The sequence below is a fragment of the Esox lucius genome, chromosome 22 (assembly GCF_011004845.1).
Source record: "Esox lucius isolate fEsoLuc1 chromosome 22, fEsoLuc1.pri, whole genome shotgun sequence".
NCBI lineage: Eukaryota > Metazoa > Chordata > Actinopteri > Esociformes > Esocidae > Esox > Esox lucius.
In genome coordinates, this window is record NC_047590.1 from 11457114 (window position 1) to 11477193 (window position 20080).

Genomic DNA, 20080 nt, shown 5'->3' on the forward strand with positions numbered 1-20080 from the left:
GCAGCTCTCATGCTCCACCAGTTGAGCTACCCTAACCTCTAAGGCATAATTTCCCCTGTCAAATGTCCCCACAAGGTCACATGGTCCATAGTTTACTGTCCTTCTATCATTGATCATTGATCCCTTCAAATACAGTAAAACCTTTACACTGACACTCTCACATTTTTTTACTTTTTATTTTTTAATTTCGTTTATAGATTTATACCCCCCCCCCCCCCAAAACACACACAAACACGCACCTCCCATAATCTATAATTGATTCAAAACCGATATCAAGAAGATCCTGGAGGGCAAGGATGCCTTGGGTGATGGACTCCACACCTTATGTTAATGGTCAGTTGGCCAATTGCAAATAAGCTTGGTGAGGGGTGCTTAGCAATCTGGTCTCCGCTTGGTGCTGGCTGGTGGCCATACACGACTCAGTTTAGTACTGACCAATCAGTGGTGGACTCTCTTTTTGGGATTGCAGATCTACATGGATTCTCTTTTCTTTACAACAACGCCTTCCTACTCCACCCCTCTTTCCTGCCCCTCTGTCTCTGTCCGTCGGTATCACTGACAATACCTCTGTTTAGATTCAGCAGCTAGTGCAAATAACCCTTCCCTACGTCTCGCTTTTTCCCTTTCGTCTCTACTTCAGCTTGTAGAGGAGCACCAGTTGATTCTAACCAGTGATTGCATGATTGATCTCTCAACATGCAATGATGTCCCTATGCATTGCGATGGATCTGAGTGCCCCTAGAACCCTGCAGAGAATGCGATGTTAATGACCAATAGAAAAGTAATAATGGACTGGGTGTGTGTGTGTGTGTGTGTCAGGTGGAGGAGCGATCCAAGTTGAACAGGCAGAGTTCTCCGGCGCTGCAGCACAAGGCCCTGTCCAGCCGGGTCTCTGAGGCCGCGCTGCCCCCCCGATCCGAGTCCTTCAGCGCCGCCGGGATGCAGCCGGCACGCACGCCTCCGTCACACCGCTCCGTAGAACCACAGGTGTCTGTCACAGTGCTTCACCGGGTCCTAAATTATCTTAACAGATTTTACAAATTTGTCACCTGAAAGTATTATAGGGGCCATTACAACTGACTTTAGCCGTCACCTGCTAAAATATTTGGATGAAGAATGTCATTCTTTTTTCGACAATTTCGTAGCCCCTGGTTTGGCCAAGCGCGGTTTGTTTATTGTGTTGTTTTGTCCACCTCTCTAGATGGCCCATCTGATTCCAGTGAAGACCATGTCAGGCTCTCAGTCTCTGCAGGAGGGGACAAGGGGAGACGGTGGAGGGATGGGGAGGAGAGGGGAGGAGGGAGGAGGCATGCCGCCTCGTCAGAACTCTGACCCCACGTCAGATTCGAACCCCGCCCCCCCACCTCGTACCACCAGCCGAGACGACGACGAGCTCCCTCCTAAAGTCCCTCAGAGGACCACCTCCATCTCTCCCGCCCTCGTGAGGAAAAACTCCCCCAACGGGCAGGGACTCATACGAGCCAGGTCGGTGTGTAACTGTCAACAGCTCGACCGGGGTCTGGCCAAGTCCTGCCCCTTACAGTCCAAACACCTGATTGGCTACTTAAGACATTGAAAAGGAGCTAGCGTAAAGATCAATCTGTGTATCAATATTGACAGTATCTGTTTGTACTGCAAAGGGACTACTGTATGTGTATTGTGGATTAACACTGTATTTGTATGTACTGTATTTTAACAGTGTGTGTGTGTTCCTTCAGTAATCCAGACCTGAGAGCGTCAGAGCTGTCTCTGGATGCTTCTCTACAGAGGAGGTCTTCACATTCCTCCTCCTCATCTTCACCATCCTCACAGAGAGGTACACAAACGTCTCAAAAACACACACACACACAGGCATGAACACAAATGCATTGACAGCATTAAAAAAATAATACTATAAATATCTATCTATCTATTGATACGCTCAGTAAATATTGATGCTGACTATGCTGTGATAGGTCCACCAGTCCAGGAAACATCCCCCCCAGCGGCAGCCAATCAGGAGGTCAGGATCAGACAGGGAGAAGGGCGAGAGTCAGCCAGACCCAGCAGACCTGCAGTGAGTAACACGCGCACCTGTAAACACACACACTCACTTGTCTTTCTATCCTTGTGGGGACCTGAGACCTAACCGTAACCCCGAAATCCATCCCATGACCTAACCGTAACCCCGAAATCCATCCTAAGACCTAACCTTTACCCCAAAATCCATCCCGAGACCTAACCTTTACCCCGAAATCCATCCCGAGACCTAACCTTTACCCCGAAATCCATCCCGAGACCTAACCTTTACCCCGAAATCCATCCTGAGACCTAACCTTTACCCCAAAATCCATCCTGAGACCTAACCTTTACCCCGAAATCCATCCCGAGACCTAACCTTTACCCCGAAATCCATCCCGAGACCTAACCTTTACCCCGAAATCCATCCCGAGACCTAACCTTTACCCCCGAAATCCATCCAACCTGGAATGCATTTCAGTTAACAGGTCTGCCTTGTTAAAAATGTTAAATATTTTCATTCATGTGTTTGAGCCAATAAGTTGTGTTGTGTCAAGGTAGGGGTGACATACAGAAGTCCATCATTATGCCTGTACTGTGGTAGTCCATATGTAAAGAACAGCTAAAAAGATGAAAGACAAATGACAACCCGTCCTTCCTTTAAGACATGAAGGTCAGTCAATCTGGAATATTTCAAGAACCTTTAAAAAAAAAATTCAAGTGCAGTTGCACAATTTCATAGTTTTGATCTTATTCTACTATGTGGAAAATAATAAAACGAAAGAAATACCCTTGAATAAGTGGACTTTATACACACACACAAACACACACACAACCTCTTCTCTCTGGGAGTCAGGCTTTCTCCTCTTCGGCCACTCATCTGTATCTCACGTTCTCTCTCTCCCATTCTTTTTCTCCTTCCTTCTTTTCTCCTCAATGTCTTCTGCTGTTTATTCCCTTCTCTTATCAGAGCTATAAGAAAGCCATAGACGAGGTTAGTGACTCCGCTGGCTCTACCTCTACCTCTGTTTCTCTCTGTTTCACCAATGTGTGTTGTAAAGACATGTAGTTGATCCCCCTGATTTGTTTCATTGTTTGGTTTTGTTACAAACGAAATGCGCTGACATTGTTCCACTTGGCCATTACATTCACACCCATGTCTAAATGATGCTCCTTAATTTATCGGAAAGTGGGTTTTCTATATTTATTAAATAGTGCCGAGACAGTATATTGATGGAGATTCAGATGTGATGTGGTTTAGAGGTGTTTGGAGCTTTTTTGTAACATCCTTTAACTATAATGCATTGTACCAAAAAACATCTCCAAAACAAGTTGGGGGATCAGCTACAATCATAAATACAGTGAAAATAAGTTGATGTGTAAAATGTGAATTTTGAGGGAATTTTGTAGAATCTAGTCATCTCAACTTAAGTTAGGAGCTCTGACCTAATCAGACTAAGATCTTGTGTGAGTGAGAAGAAACTGCAGTGATGAGGAGCTGAAAGCATCTCTTTCTCTCCCGTTCTCTGTTCACATGGTTTCTTCTAGGAGGAACTGGTAAGCCTATTGTGTGTGTGTGTGTGTGTAATGAGTTGGGTGGAGGGGGTGTTGATTAGAAGGAGCTTGAGGAGGTCCATCCGGTCTGCTTGACAGTGGTTGAGGGGAATGGGGTTGCTCGATGGAGCATCTGTTAGCATGATTTTGTTTTATACACAGATGCAGATATGGATTTGAATCACTTAATTTTTCAGAAGTTTGTCTTTTGATTTATTATTTGATTTATCCACATTGTTTTGCTTCCGCTAGTTTTTAGTAGAAAAATGTTGTTTACTTTCTCCAGTGTTCCCGTTTATTTGATGTGAAGTCACTGGCCTTCCCCAGGGGCAAATGATTTGTCCCCCTATGTCGGTCTCTTAGTCCCCCCTATAGATGTGACTTTGATGGACTCTCCTAACACTGTTCACTATTAGACAATATCATGGTCATTCAATGAATTGATGAATATTCATGTTCACATTATATTTGTTCTCTCCTCCCTCTCTCTAGGACCTCAGTGCCCTGGCTAAGGAACTTCGAGAGTTGAGAGTAGAAGAGGGTAACCGACCTCCAGTGAAGGTGAGAAAGGTAAAGTTGTCACGTATCCACTACCACGATCAATTCTTTGATATTGTGTACCTTTGTAGCTGGTGTTTTTGTGACACATAATTCCAATGAACTTAATTCCTGTTGCCAAGGTGACGGACTACTCTTCGTCGAGTGACGAGGGGTCAGAGAGCAGCGACGAGGACGGAGAGACGGGTCAAGACGGGACTGTGGCAGTCATGTAAGCGTGTGTGTGTTTTGTAAGTCTATGTGTACACATCGCAGATATGTATGTGTGTGTGTGTGTCCAAGCAGCCATTAATTTATGAACAAATGTGTCTGTATTTGTTCTGACTGTGAGCATGTGTGGTGTGCGTGTGCGCGTGTCTTCCAGGCCACAGCAGGGTGAGGAATATGGAGGTTTGACTGATGAACCTCTGGCTGGCTCCTTCAACACAACACAAGACAGCACCTTGGTGATGAGAGAGGTGACACACACACACCCACACACACACAGCCATTAAGTTAGTAGGGTCTATTAGAACTTTATCATTATCTCCCTGTCTTTTTGTCCTCTGTCTGTCTCTCACTGTCTGTCTCTCACTGTCTGTCTCTCTCTCAGGCGGAGGAGAGGAGGAGGGCGTCAGGCCATGGTGAAAGTAACGGGTTCCATAGCAACCGTCGAGGCAGCAGTAACCATGGGAACCTCCCTGACCTGGTCCAGCAGAGCTCCACTTCCTCACCGTCCGCCTTGGATTCACTAAAAGAGGTAAAACGTTCATACATGCAAACATAAGAACATAAATACATACATGTATACAGTGGGGAGAACAAGTATTTGATACACTGCCGATTTTGCAGGTTTTCCTACTTACAAAGCATGTAGAAGTCTGTAATTTATATCATAGGTACACTTCAACTGTGAGAGACGGAATCCAGAAAATCACATTGTATGATATTTAAATTATTAATTACCATTTTATTGCACGACATAAGTATTTGATCACCTACCAACCAGTAAGAATTCCAGCTCTCACAGACTTGTTAGTTTTTCTTTAAGAAGCCCTCCTGTTCTCCACTCATTACCTATATTAACTACACCTGTTTGAACTCGTTACCTGTATAAAAGACACCTGTCCACACACTCAATCAAACAGACTCCAACCTCTTCACAATGGCCAAGACCAGAGAGCTGTGTAAGGACATCAGGGATAAAACTGTAGACCTGCACAAGGCTGGGATGGGCTACAGGACAATAGGCAAGCAGCTTGGTGAGAAGGCAACAACTGTTGGCGCAATTATTAGAAAATGGGGCTCCATGCAAGATCTCACCTCGTGGGGCATCAATGATCATGAGGAAGGTGAGGGATCAGCCCAGAACTACACAGCAGGACCTGGTCAATGACCTGAAGAGAGCTGGGACCACAGTCTCAAAGAAAACCATTAGTAACACAATACGCCGTCATGGATTAAAATCCTGCAGCGCACGCAAGGTCCCCCTGCTCAAGCCAGCACATGTCCAGGCCCGTCTGAAATTCGCCAATGACCATCTGGATGATCCAGAGGAGGAATGGGAGAAGGTCATGTGGTCTGATGAGACAAACATTTTGCTTTTTGGTCTAAACTCCACTCACCGTGTGGAGGATGAGTACAACCCCAAGAACACCATACAAACCATGAAGCATGGAGGTGTAAACATCATTCTTTGGGGATGCTTTTCTGCAAAGGGGACAGGACGACTGCACCATATTGAGGGGAGGATGGATGGGGCCATGTATCGCGAGATCTTGGCCAACAACCTCCTTCCCTCAGTAAGAGCATTGAAGATGGGTCGTGGCTGGGTCTTCCAGCATAACAACGACCTGAAACACACAGCCAGGGCAACTAAGGAGTGGCTCCGTAAGAAGCATCTCAAGGTCCTGGAGTGGCCTAGCCAGTCTCCAGACCTGAACCCAATAGAAAATCTTTGGAGGGAGCTGAAAGTCTGTATTACCCAGCGACAGCCCCGAAACCTGAAGGATCTGGAGAAGGTCTGTATGGAGGAGTGGACCAAAATCCCTGCTGCAGTGTGTGCAAACCTGGTCAAGAACTACAGGAAACGTATGATCTCTGTAATTGCAAACAAAGGTTTCTGGACCAAATATTAAGTTCTGCTTTTCTGATGTATCAAATACTTATGTCATGCAATAAAATGAAAATGAATTACTTATAAATCATACAATGTGATTTTCTGGATTTTTGTTTTAGATTCCATCACTCACAGTTGAAGAGTACCTATGATAAAAATTACAGTCTTCTACATGCTTTGTAAGTGGGAAAATCTGCAAAATCGGCAGTGTATCAAATACTTGTTCTCCCCACTGTATATATATATATAGGTATATGAATACATACATAGGCCTATGCACCTGGACTGGTTGGTTTTAATGTACAGCCTTAGTAATTTGGTTTATTTCTTTCCAGCAATTTGGATCGAAGGCTTCCTTCTCCCCATTTGGAGACCCTCTCTCCTATCAGACCTCCCCTACGGAAGATGACGACGATGAAGATGAGAGCTCCGCTGGTAAACTAGTCATTGTCTACCAGACTTCTAGAATTCCGGATTGTTTGCTCCCTGTCCGCTACCGCCAAAAGCAGGATATGCTCTCCCTGTGGTCCACACAAAACATTGTATTACTCTGGAAGCCAGATTCTCTGTTTTTTTTCCCATTGTAACCCTCTAATCAGGGACTTATTATACCTGGGACACCAAGTGGGTGAAATGAAGGGTGAGGCAGAGCAGAAAACCAGTAGTTGTTTACCCCTGGGGTATGGCATGACCGTTCAAAGACAGAAATACATTGATCCATGATGAGAAACAACTCAACAGTCTGCACACAAACACACAATACATGAATAGGCGGGTTCAGTGCCGAAACAACTTCACGCAATTAACATGATTGTATATTTCAGCACCATGCTTTACTCTCACTCTCAACGTATTGTTCCATAAACAATGGACATCGCCCTTCTGAGACCGCTGTTTCCTCACCACTGATCTTGAGTTCGTTCCCTTGAGATGTCAGCAAGCGTGTTCAGATCCCAACACAGCTGTGTGTATGTTCTGGATACTCAGTCCTACTCACACATCGGCGGCACGTGATATCAGATGTTTTGCCGATCTGCAGAAAGTAGGATCAGAACGTTTGTTCACGGTGCTTTTATTAACAAAAGCCTTTCTTCACATCTCTTTACTGGGATGTGCCTCAGCGTTCTCGCGTAGTTCGAGTGGATTCTTTGTTTCGTTTGAACTCTTTTATTTGTGTTCTTTAACTGTTTAATCTTATCTGTTTAATCTTCTTCAATACATATCAAAAAAACTTCTGTCACTGTTGTGCTGGCATTTCTTACATTTTCTAAAAAGTAGGGCGCCGGTCACTTGTTTATCAATCCCCAGGCTATCTTATCTTGAGTCTAAACACCAGGTGTTTCAGTAGGAGAGAAAATGTACTGCTGTTATTCTCTCAGAACAAGCTAATCCTTGTAAGCGAAATGCCTCAGATTATTGTGTTGTCTGTTTGCGGGGGCAGGTTGAGCAGATTAGGGTGCTTTAATAGCTTCAGGTTAAAATCTCCATTAGTCAAAAGGATTTGCGATAATAAAAATAAAAAAGGTTTAGTCAGGCCAAATCTTCAATCAGTAATTATAAACCACATTGGCGATATCGGCTGTGTGATCACATCAACCTTGGCCTTCTGGCCAGAGCTTGTAACAGGCGCGAGATCCCATCCCTGAAGAATCTGTAAGAGATTAGGGGAGGAACACTACAATTGTGCATCCTAATTGTTTCAGTCCTGCAACAATCCCTTAACGCTGTAATCTACTGTAATGCGACCCATAACGCCGTTCTGTGGTTACAGGTCTGTTCACTAGTGACTTGTTGCGGCAGGAACAGGAGCAAGCCAGGTTAGCCGAGGCCAGGAAGATCAGCGTGGTCAACGTGAACCCGACCAACATACGACCACACAGCGACACGCCTGAGATCCGCAAATACAAGAAGAGATTTAACTCTGAGATCCTGTGTGCGGCTCTCTGGGGTAGGAGATCCTAGATAACCTCACGTCAATGCAAATGCACATAGGGAACGACACAAACAGACTTACAATAAGCACTCCTCTCTATCTCTCCCTCTCTCTCCCTCTCTCTCTCGGTCCATCTCCCTCTCCTCCCCAAGGTGTGAACCTGCTGGTGGGGACAGAGAGCGGTCTGATGCTGCTGGACCGCAGCGGTCAGGGGAAGGTCTATAACCTGATCACCCGACGACGCTTCCTTCAGATGGACGTCCTGGAAGGCCTCAACGTCCTGGTCACGATATCAGGTAGAGACCAACAGACCACAGTCGGACAAACACATGGCCGGGATAAATGTCGTTCTGTTGCCATAACATCTGAAGGCCCGTAGCATCGTTTGGTCGGGGTGACGAGATGTTCTCTAAAAGCCGTCTCTCCCTGTTCCCTCTCCCTGTTCCCGGTCCCTCCCCCCTCTCCTCTCTCCAAGGGAAGAAGAATAAGTTGCGTGTTTACTACCTGTCCTGGCTGAGGAACAGGATATTACACAACGACCCTGAGGTGGAGAAGAAGCAGGGCTGGGTCACAGTGGGGGAGCTGGAGGGCTGTGTCCACTACAAAGTCGGTAAGGAATCCTGTGTGTATTGGGTTGTGTCTGTGTTTGTTGGTTGGGTGTGGCTGACGTGTGTATTGGGTTGTGTCTGTGTTTGTTGGTTGGGTGTGGCTGACGTGTGTATTGGGTTGTGTCTGTGTTTGTTGGTTGGGTGTGGCTGACGTGTGTGTTGGGTTGTGTCTGTGTTTGTTGGTTGGGTGTGGCTGACGTGTGTGTTGGGTTGTGTCTGTGTTTGTTGGTTGGGTGTGGCTGACGTGTGTATTGGGTTGTGTCTGTGTTTGTTGGTTGGGTGTGGCTGACGTGTGTATTGGGTTGTGTCTGTGTTTGTTGGTTGGGTGTGGCTGACGTGTGTGTTGGGTTGTGTCTGTGTTTGTTGGTTGGGTGTGGCTGACGTGTGTGTTGGGTTGTGTCTGTGTTTGTTGGTTGGGTGTGGCTGACGTGTGTATTGGGTTGTGTCTGTGTTTGTTGGTTGGGTGTGGCTGACGTGTGTGTTGGGTTGTGTCTGTGTTTGTTGGTTGGGTGTGGCTGACGTGTGTGTTGGGTTGTGTCTGTGTTTGTTGGTTGGGTGTGGCTGACGTGTGTGTTGGGTTGTGTCTGTGTTTGTTGGTTGGGTGTGGCTGACGTGTGTGTTGGGTTGTGTCTGTGTTTGTTGGTTGGGTGTGGCTGACGTGTGTATTGGGTTGTGTCTGTGTTTGTTGGTTGGGTGTGGCTGACGTGTGTATTGGGTTGTGTCTGTGTTTGTTGGTTGGGTGTGGCTGACGTGTGTGTTGGGTTGTGTCTGTGTTTGTTGGTTGGGTGTGGCTGACGTGTGTGTTGTTTCCAGTGAAGTACGAGAGGATCAAGTTCCTGGTGATTGCTCAGAAGAATGCTGTGGAGATCTACGCCTGGGCACCAAAACCCTATCACAAGTTCATGGCCTTCAAGGTAAAGAGAAATAAAATAATTCATTAGTTAGAAAGACTGTTGGGATGTGGATGTTCTTCTTGAAGGGAATCTTACACAACAGTTTAGTCAATCTAAACATAAACACGCTTTCTCGAAAAATCACCAGTTGGCGTAAGGTTTCAACATTAGTTATGAAAACACCATGTCTGTGAAAGTCACATAACCCTGCCACGCTCATCTAAGCCAGTGATTCCCAGGACTAATGACTAACGTTTGTTGTCCCCACCTGTCACTTTAATCGACCGACGTACAACGCCTCGCTCTGTGTCCCAATACGGTGCAGTCCGCTAACATTTGTAACTCCTGACGGCACGTTCGGGATCCAGTTCAGTGGCCCAGTGGGATCAACTGTCGTTTAACTGGCGCCTGCTCACCACTGGACATCCAGAAACCCGGGGCACGATTTGTCCCTCGTCCATCCACGTTGACATGATTTGACAGTTGTTAGTGGCCCCGAGAGTGGGACATTTTGGGTTGTGGGAAGATCTGGGGACTATGTGAAACCAGAGAGAATAGGCTGGCCCCTTGCTGGTGGCTTTACTGTGAACTCTGACCCCTTGTTTGGTCTCTCTCCCCTCCAGTCGTTCACTGACCTGCAGCACCGCCCCCAGCTGGTTGACCTGACGGTGGAGGAGGGTCAGAGGTTAAAGGTTATATACGGCTCCTGCCTAGGTTTCCATGTTATCGACGTTGACTCTGGCAACCCGTACGACATCTATGTCCCCTCACATGTAAGTGTGTGTGTGTGTGTGTGTGTGTGTACTTGTTCCTCCTCACCGACATGCACATAGACTGTGAATAACCCCTGGCTTTCTCTTCTCACCTCTCTCCTCCCTCCTTACTGTCTCTCCATTCTATCCTCCCCTAATCTTCTCTCTCCTCCCGCCCTCCCTCCCACCGTGCTTTTCTTTTGCTGGTCAATAGATCCAGAGCCAGGTGACCCCCCATGCCATCGTGGTCCTCCCTAAGACAGACGGGATGGAGATGCTGTTGTGCTACGAGGACGAGGGCGTGTATGTCAACACCTACGGGCGCATCACCAAAGACGTGGTCCTGCAGTGGGGAGAGATGCCCACATCAGTGGGTACGTAACACACACACACGTTTGTACGGCTACCCTCATGGGGACCAGAAAATAGAAATTGCATGCTCCCTTGTCCTAATCTTAACCCTAAACCTAACCCTTACCCTAACCTTAACCTAACCCTAATCTAACCCTAAACCTAACCTAAACCTATAAAATAAATTGCAAGTTTGACCCTAATCCTAAACCCTGAGCCAGAAATTGACTTTTGCATCACGGGGACCGGCAAAAGGTCCCAATGAGGCAAATATTTTCTTTTAGGTGGCATTTTATGCAACGCCATTCACTTTTGTCCTACTGAGATTCTTTACCCTTCTCTCTTCCCGTCTCCCTCCCTCCCTCAGCCTATATCCACTCCAGCCAGATAATGGGCTGGGGGGAGAAGGCCATAGAGATCAGGTCTGTGGAGACTGGACACCTGGACGGGGTCTTCATGCACAAGAGAGCCCAGAGACTCAAGTTCCTGTGTGAAAGGAACGACAAGGTAGACCCACATTCAAACCCACATACTGCAACTGTTTTCTGTGACAGTGGTTCCAACACCTGTTGGTAACAGGTTCCCCAAATGACTGATAATCATAACCCAACTCGAGTTAAAAGCAACATGGCTTTGCTATTACTTTGGCAGCATACCAATGAACAAAACCAACTACTGGGACTTGGGAATGTACATTTTGAATACATTCTTGGAAATAGAGTTAAAGTTTAGTTTTTAAGCAATTGTCCTCTAATTATACTCATTTTGACGTGGGGCTATTGTTGATGCAACTTAAAAGCTAAAATTCAGCAAAACTACACATTTTACCATGAGGCAAAGAGAAAAACAATTGTAGTTTTAATTCAAAAATGAATTTCTTATTACCCCTAAGTATATCCCTTTGCCAAAATAATAAAATCTGTTGTTGGGAATGCTAAATAAAAATACACACTCCAGTTAGAGCACAATTCTTCTAATGTTGTGTGTGTGTGTGTGTGTGTGTGTGTGTGTGTGCAGGTGTTCTTTGCGTCAGTGAGGTCTGGAGGAAGCAGCCAGGTGTTCTTCATGACCCTGAACCGTAGCTCGATGATGAACTGGTGAAACTCCTCCCTTCTGTCTTCCCATTGGCCTGCTCAGCTGTCCGTTATCGGCCAAGGCTCATAGCCAATTTAAACGGACCCAGAGAATCAAATCCTGAATGAAACAAGTGACTTGAATAATCAGAGTCCAACACTGAATCTAACTGACAGAATCAAATGCAGAATGAATCAATCACTGAGAGAATCAAATATCAAATCAAAGTTTTAAAGAATTTAATTCTTAACGAATTAAATTTAAAGAGAATCAAACTTGAACAAAGTGAAAAACTGAGAGACTACAACACTGTAACAGACTTATAGGACTTCAAATAATAAAAAGAAACCCCATTATAAAGGAGAGTGTGCAGGTAGAGGCTGGGTTGGATCAACAGGTTTCAACTGGTTTTACAAGATCTCAACACTGTCTGCAGAGACGGACCAGTGCTGCTGGTGCTTCCTGATCTGATGACAACCCCCTCACCCCACCTCTCTTCTTTCTTTCTTTTTTCTATTTTTCTTTTTCTGTCTTTCTTTCCTCAACTTTATCCTAGCCTAATTTCTTTCCACGTCTCCCTCTCTCTTGTCCCCTCTACCCCTCCTCTAAAATATTGGCTATGTCCCTTTAAAAACAGAACCACGGCCTGTCTTCCTTCCTTCTCTCTGTTCCTCTCCTCGTTTCCTCTTCTCCTACCCCTCTCTCTTATCTCCTTTACATTCTTAAGGTGCTGCATCAGAAAAACTGTAATGTTACATATAAAAAAATAACAAAGTTGCTGTTTTCTAGAAATATGCTTTTCTTTTCCTTAAAATAACACATTGATCAAGTTTGATGTTCAAGGTTTGTTTATCGTTTATTTCTGTACTGTATTAAAATGTACATTTGATGCTCCATTATAATTGTAATGTTAAGAGCTTGAGAACTTGCACAGCACATTTTAGTGTCTGTCATTTAATTTGTGTGTTTTATTTTATGCTGAAATGCCAGAGAAAAACCTGATTCAACTGAGAATTGTCTGAGAAACAACCAGTTTGTGTTTGTCTCTGTCTATGTGTGTGTGTCTGTGCGTGTAAAGAGTCAATGTGTAAAGCTGTCCCTGAATCTGATTTGATTGGTCTGGACTCATTGTGAATTCTTCTTGTCAGTACAGTGCCTAGCACCATGCAGCAACAATCACAGAGGCCGACTGATTTTTGTTTTGCACACACTTTTCTGTTGGTTTACACTTTTATTTGAACGCTCTTATAGCATTTTATGTCCTTATTGGATAAACCATTAACAGTTTAACTAAATTAGTACTTAATTTAAAAAAGAATATTGAAACAAGATACTTGTTTAAAAGCTTTTATGAAACACATAGGATAGAAGATGGAAAGCTGTAGTCCACTTCATGCTGTCCGAGCCCTGCTGTCAAACTCCATTACCTACAATACATCGGTCCCGTCGAGTGTGTATGGGTTGTGTGTGTATTTAGTGACTAGCGGTACAACAAACACATTCACCCAAGAAAACGAAATGCTTACATTCACCAATCGCCAACCCCACAAATGACAAACAAGTGCAGGGGCAACACTTTCAAAGGAAAATAAAAGTTACAAATTGCTCCTTTAAGTTTGAATATGTAGTGCAATGCTATTATGGACACAGGCTGCTTTTTAAAAATGTTAGCAATAAAGAGCTGCGCTGATTGAACTACTGTCTTCCCCTTGTGTATGTGTGTGTGTGTGTGTGCGTGCGTGCGTGTGTGTGCGTGCGTGTGTGTGCGTGCGTGTGGTGCTATTCCCACCCCATGCATCTGTCATGGTTTTCACTGTATGGTCAAAAGCCCTGCTGATCAGGCTACTGTTGGGCTGTCTTTAAAACTAAACAACAAAAAAACTCAAACATTATTTTTTTTCTCGTTTGATTTTGAATGAAATACTCATCACAAATGTTTTGGTTTATTGTTTTGTAAAAGAGACACTGTAAAGAGGAAAATAAATAATATTAGAACATTATTTGTTTTGTAGTGTTTTTTTGTTTTGTTGTCTGTGTGTTTATGTGTGTGTGTGTGCGTGTGTGTGTGTGCGCGCAGGGGTTTCTGTGTATTAGCTGATACCAGCGACCCTCAGACTTTGTCCCTGCACGAGGTATATCATTAACAATTTCTAATACTCTCACTCCGTGTGTGTGTGTGCGCTTACATTCGTGCATGTATGCACAGCCTTTTGTACCGTGCGTGTTTCTTAGACCTTCCCCCCACACTCACAGTTAATATGCTGAGCTCAGGAGAATCTGTGTGGGTGCGTTTGTCTGTGATTAAGGTCCAACCATACACGGGGGGACCAGAAGCTTCAAATTGGGGTACGAGTTTCGGTTCAGGCGTTACGGTTAAGGTTTTGGCACTGGGTATAGATTACGTTTAGGCATAAAGGATAGAAAAACAATCACGTTTGTTGTGGACATTCGCCCAGATGTCACCATCTGTATGTGTGTCTTCCCTTCACTGAGTTTGAACACCCCCAAAAAGGGTGTACAGCAGAAGCTCTGACAGCGGATAGTGTCAGACACAATGTTGGATGTTAATGAGCAATGCCCAACCATGAGACCCCCGGGTAAATGTGCTCTATTCTGAATCCTGTTCGTTATTCTGAATCCTGAATGTTTTTGTGTGTGTGTGAGTGCATGGACACGGCGTGATACCAGCGATTGATGATTACCCTGTGTCTGTTTGCCTATGCATGCAAGTGTTTGTGTGTGTGTGTGTGTGTGTGTGTGATCAGTCCTCCTTGTTAGACCTGGTGAAGAGACTCTGAACCCATCATGGAGTCGGGGAAGGTAAAGATCTCTCTTTATGCACTTTCACACACGCAACCTCTAAAATGAACAGACACGCACAAACTTCACTATGTGGAATACGCTATTTACTGGACAAACGTTGAAATCAAAAATTGCTGGTTTTACAGTTTAGTTAAGGGCCACGACTGTTCAGCCCTAACGGACTGACCTGCTGCTGAACACTTCTACAGGGGTGTGTATTTGAGAGTAATTGAGATGTGTTTGTGTGTGTTGCGATTAAACGAAGGGAGAGTAGATGTGATTGAACAGTTTGTCTGTTGAAATTGGAGACCTGGTTATATGAGTGAGCGGTTGTAATTAGGGTTTTATCTTTCTCCATGTGTACATCCAATAATGTAAAGGTGATGTGTTGTTGCTCTGTAAACGCCAGTCCCTGACAACAGGTGGGACGATGAGTAGGACCGTTCCCAAGCTTACTAGGTCAGCACAGTTCTTAAGTGTGTGTGTGTGTGTGTGTGTGCGTCTGTATGCGTGTCATATGGCAGCTGACAGGTACTCTGGCATTAGCTGTGTTTTCGGCAGCCCTGGGATCTCTGCAGTATGGGTACAGTCTGGGAGTTATCAACGCACCACAGAAGGTATGGCTGCACACACTAGCATCACACACACTAGGAACATACACACTAGAACACACACAGAAGGAACACACACAATAGCATCACACATACTAGGAACACACACACCAGCATAACACACACTAGCATCACACACACTAGCATCACACACACTAGGAACATACACACTAAGAATATACACACTAGCATCACACACACAAGGAACATACACACTAAGAATATACACACTAGCATCACACACACAAGGAACATACACACTAGGAACACACACAAACACACTTCAAACCCAAATATTAGCAACACTAATAGCAAGTTAAAAACACTAGGAACACACACAGTAACAGCAGACACAGTTTACCAAAACACACACTCTGCAGAGGATAGGAACCACTGTAGACTATTGAGAACAGAAGGAACCACTGTAAACTATTGAGAACAGAAGGAACAACTGTAGACGATTGAGAACAGAAGGAACCACTGTGACGATTGAGATCAGAAGGAACAACTGTAGACAATTTAGAACAGAAGGAACCATTGCAGACCATTGAGAACAGAAGGAACCACTGTAGACTATTGAGAACAGAAGGAACCACTGTAGACTATTGAGAACAGAAGGAACCACAGCAGACTACTGAGAACAGAAGGAACCACTGTAGACTATTGAGAACAGAAGGAACCATTGCAGACCATTGAGAACAGAAGGAACCACTGTAGACTACTGAGAACAGAAGGAACCACTGCGCAAGTTGAGATTCACACTAAACCCGTTTCCTCAGCTGTATAATGAGTACATGTAGTGACTAGTGACTAATATGTTCTCCGTTGATATGAGCTCATGTTTTCGCAGGTGATTGAGCGTCATTATGAGCGCTCCCTGGAGGTGCACTCTGGGGAGTCCCTGGAGGAGTCCCTGGAGCTGACCCTGAACGGCACCGGCACGGTGCACACCTCTGTGGTCATGTACTGGTCGCTGTCCGTGTCTATCTTCTCCATCGGGGGCGTGGTGTCGTCCTTCCTGGTCGGCTTCGTTGGAGACCTGAGAGGAAGGTGTGTGTTTGTGTGTGAGCATGTGAGGAGGAGAGTCCCAGCCTCCCTCTTTCTCACTTACGTCAATGTGAAGCTGGGAATGTTCTGGTGCGCCTGACAGGATTCGAGCCGGGGGGGGTCTGTCTCTATGCCCGGCTGTGTTCTGTTTGCTGATGCCCAGGCGATGTGTGTGTGTGTGTGTGTGTGTGCAGGGTGAAGGGTATGCTGATGGTGAACGTGTTAGCCATAATAGCTGGTCTTCTAATGGGCCTGGCGAAGATGTGGAAAGCCCATCTCATGGTCATTGCCGGACGCTGTGTCATGGGTTTCTACTGCGGTGAGTGTGGGTACTGTTATAAACCAGCTCGGCCTTCTCCGGGGTGTTTAGCGCCAGACTGGAACCAGGGCCGGTTCTAGGCACAAGCAACATTAGGGGTCGCTAATGGCCCCTGATCGCCGGGTGGCCCCAACTGCTAGGGGAGGAGGCCCCAAAAGACTAGAGCCGGCCCTGGCTGGAAAAAATAGCTTTCACACACTGCAGCTCTCCGAGAAGAGGAGTTGTGGGCAATGTGTGAATCACAGTCAGGGATATGACAGTACCCTGTCCTCATCTCTCCTTTCCCTCCTCATCTCTCCTTTCCCTCCTCCTTTTCTTTGTCCCTCCTATACCTTGTCTCTCCTGTCTGTCAGGTCTATCCTCTGGTTTAGTTCCTATGTATATAGGTGAGATTGCTCCCATGGCGTATAGAGGAGCCCTGGGGACATTACATCAACTGGCCATTGTTACTGGGATACTTCTGAGTCAGGTGAGGCCATACACTCACAACAACACACCGCCCCTAATTATTCTCCTGCTGGGTTTTTTCATTCATGTCCTTATTTCTGTCCCCCTCCTTTTCAAAACTCTTGAGCGTGAGATCTCTGACCAGCTCTCCCCTGATCTCTCTCTGAAAGATCTCAGCCCTAAGTAGGATTCAAATCAGACAGGTTCTCCCGTATAATCCCTCCAGTCAATCCACTGTCTTCCAGGTCCCTCTCCTCTTTCTATGTCTGTCCTTAATCTGTGTGTCCCTCTCTCATAGGTGTTGGGTCTGGAGTTCCTCCTGGGTAACGACTACTTCTGGCCGGTGCTCCTGGGTCTGTCTGGAGCTCCTGCTGTGCTCCAGTCTCTCCTGCTGCCACTCTGTCCCGAGAGCCCCAGATACCTCTACATCAAGAGAGGAATGGTGGAGGAGGCCAAGAAGAGTAAGCACGGTTTTCTTTTCTCTTAGAAAAGATGCACTGGATTGCCTCAGTAAGAGTCACCTCATTAGATGATATGTGTGTTGCGTTGCGTGTGTGTGTGTGTGTTAAGGTCTGCATCGTTTGAAGGGAGAGTACAACTCGTCACGTGATCTGGAGGAGATGAGGAAGGAGAAGGAGGAGTTGGAGAAGGAGGAGAAAGTCTCCATAGCAGTATTGGTACGAGCAGTAGCTTCTGTCTTGTGTATCTAGTCTACTCAGTCCCTCTTGGTCTGCGTTAATAATTTAAAATAACTGCGGTACTAATCATTTAATATCTCCGTGGTCCATTATTAAGAAGGTAATCTGTCCGTTGTCTTGTTTTAATTATGCAATATCCCAGTGGTCCTATTTTACTAATAAACTAATATGCGGTCCCGTTCTGATGATGTAATATGTCTGTGGTTGTGTAGGTGCGGTCGTCTTTCTACAGACAGCAGCTGTTTGTTGCCCTGATGATGCACCTCTCACAACAGTTCTCTGGCGTCAACGCTGTAAGTTACCGAGAGACTGAATGCAGGAAATCAGAGATGATCGTGAGAGACAGCGAATGAGTGTGTGTGTGTGTGTGTGTGTGTGTGTGTGCAGGACTGTTATGTGTGTTATGTAGTTTCACCAGCGTGGATGAGTCCGATTGAGGTTTTATGACTCTGTTTTATGGAACGCTAACATAACGTTTGTTTTTCTTTAGATCTTTTATTACTCCACGGCCATCTTTGAAACAGCAGGTGTCACACAGCCTGTCTATGCAACTATTGGTGTGGGAGTTATCAATACTATATTCACCATGGTGTCGGTACGTCAAGACACACGCGCGCACTCACACGCGCACTCCCTGTCTCTCATACACACGTCAACATACACACATATATGTTTGCATTACTGACCTGCATGGGGTTTGTGTACGTGTGTGTGCGTGTATGTTGCAGGTGGCCCTAGTGGACAGGGTCGGCAGACGGACCTTGACTCTGATTGGTTTAGGAGGAATGTGCATCTGTGCTGTCGTCATGACAGTTGGTCTTGTGTACCTGGTATGACCAGTCAAGAAGAAATGTTATCTCTAAAGCATCCATGCCCTTGGGACTTTCCCATATATTAACAACATAAAATCAAAATGGATTTAAGAATAAAAAAAAAGGCCATAATGTCAAAGCAAAAAAAGAATACCTACAAATTGTTCCAAATGATCTCTAAACATGAAACAGAAATTATTGATAGCATCATTGTAATTTCTAGGTGCAGGTTGTTATATAGTTAATTGAGAGCCACTGTATTTCCAGTGTTTCTGAGTATACATTTCCCTGTCTGGATATCTCTGTGCCTGTCCTTTCTTTTAAATGAGGAAGTGTTTTATTCTGTCTTCCAGAGTGTCTACTCCTGGATGTCCTATGTCAGCATGTCGGCCATCTTCCTGTTTGTGAGTTTCTTCGAGATCGGTCCCGGTCCCATCCCCTGGTTCATCGTGGCCGAGTTATTCAGCCAGGGCCCCAGACCTGCTGCCATTGCCCTGGCTGGATGTACCAACTGGACCAGCAACTTCATCATCGGAATGACATTCCCTTACATACAGGTATGACGAACATACGCTAACAGAAATGGGATGGGTCAGAGAGACGGACAGCCGAGCGGAGGTGGAAGGACAGAGACGGACGGACAGATACGTTAACTCCCCCTGCATCCCTCTTCCCCTCCATCTTCTCCAGGATTTATGTGGTCACTATGTGTTCGTCCTGTTCGCTGTGCTGCTGTTTGGCTTCACCGTGTTCACCTACGCGCGTGTCCCGGAGACCAAAGGGAAGACATTCGAGGAGATCGCTGCGTCGTTCCACAAGGGAAGGAAACCCACGCTGGGAACCAGGAAGATCGACACTGGTACTGGGACCTCCACTGAGCTGGAGCAGCTCAAGTCGGACTCGCAGGCCTGAGACTCGAAAGTGGTCCAATCCAGTGACTGTCATCAAAAATGTCTTGGAGTTGTAGTGTTGATCTAGGACAAGTCTAACCCATTAGATCCTAATGAATAACATGACACTGAGCTGGTCCTGGAACAGCACTCATAATCTAAGGAACACTATACATGTTTCCATGCAATTGTTTCAGCCTTGGCAATGTTTGACATCTTTCAAATGATACGTACCTCATACTCAGGTTGCAATGTTTTTTCTGACCACACGGGCTAAACAATTATTTTTGTTTTATCTAGTCAGTAAAAAAAACTGCCTGAAAATTAATGTTACTATGTCCTTTAAATGTTCAACGAAAGTGGTTTGTATAGGTTTTGTTTATACCATTGATCAAGATTACATAATTACAGATGAAATTATCATAAACTTCACCTTTCTTCACCTTTATCGAAAAATGGTCAGGGAGAGTGGATTGCTAAATTCACATCAAGATTGAACTAAAACACAGATGGTGCCCGAGTTCGGACAATAAACTTGTTAACCCTGTTCTTTCACTTCTTCTGCACAAACCCCTTGCACGGATAGCCACACTCTTTCCTTTCCTAGAATCTGTCATGAAATTGAAGAACTCGTT

General features: G+C 45.4%; 2 protein-coding genes across 14 annotated transcripts in view; both read left to right on the top strand.

Moving 5' to 3' along the window:
• tnika (TRAF2 and NCK interacting kinase a) overlaps positions 1-13315 on the top strand; it is a 31966-nt gene extending 18651 nt beyond the window's left edge. For 4 of the 13 annotated variants that reach the window (XM_010886239.5, XM_010886247.5, XM_010886246.5 and 1 more), the window contains 19 exons: positions 820-987; positions 1202-1485; positions 1719-1816; positions 1956-2056; positions 2969-2992; positions 3547-3555; positions 4045-4122; positions 4233-4321; positions 4475-4568; positions 4703-4849; positions 6544-6643; positions 7980-8156; positions 8294-8437; positions 8617-8751; positions 9563-9663; positions 10266-10415; positions 10609-10768; positions 11113-11252; positions 11763-13315. In XM_010886239.5, coding sequence (XP_010884541.2) covers positions 820-987; positions 1202-1485; positions 1719-1816; positions 1956-2056; positions 2969-2992; positions 3547-3555; positions 4045-4122; positions 4233-4321; positions 4475-4568; positions 4703-4849; positions 6544-6643; positions 7980-8156; positions 8294-8437; positions 8617-8751; positions 9563-9663; positions 10266-10415; positions 10609-10768; positions 11113-11252; positions 11763-11846 — 2283 coding nt within the window. In that variant the 3' untranslated portion in view covers positions 11847-13315. Of the gene's footprint in view, positions 1-819; positions 988-1201; positions 1486-1718; positions 1817-1955; positions 2057-2968; positions 2993-3546; positions 3556-4044; positions 4123-4232; positions 4341-4474; positions 4569-4702; positions 4850-6543; positions 6644-7979; positions 8157-8293; positions 8438-8616; positions 8752-9562; positions 9664-10265; positions 10416-10608; positions 10769-11112; positions 11253-11762 lie in introns of those variants that run through there. The other 9 variants (XM_010886242.5, XM_010886249.5, XM_010886250.5 and 6 more) reach the window with 6 other exon arrangements.
• Positions 13316-14167: 852 nt separating this feature from the next.
• On the top strand, positions 14168-19992 carry slc2a2 (solute carrier family 2 member 2). The gene is made up of 12 exons (XM_010886252.4): positions 14168-14639; positions 15146-15238; positions 16083-16282; positions 16474-16598; positions 16952-17067; positions 17344-17506; positions 17616-17722; positions 17956-18036; positions 18234-18338; positions 18472-18573; positions 18909-19112; positions 19246-19992. Exons 1-12 carry the CDS (start codon positions 14625-14627, stop codon positions 19465-19467), a joined length of 1533 nt encoding a protein of 510 aa, XP_010884554.2. The 5' UTR covers positions 14168-14624; the 3' UTR covers positions 19468-19992.
• The last annotated feature ends 88 nt before the right edge of the window (positions 19993-20080 follow it).

Bases quoted from the DNA above. Each gene is read 5' to 3' on its own strand.
- slc2a2 (XM_010886252.4), top strand. The intron at 15,239-16,082 runs GTATGGCTGCAC...ATGTTTTCGCAG, and splicing joins TTATCAACGCACCACAGAAG to GTGATTGAGCGTCATTATGA. The intron at 16,599-16,951 runs GTGAGTGTGGGT...CCTGTCTGTCAG, and splicing joins TGTCATGGGTTTCTACTGCG to GTCTATCCTCTGGTTTAGTT.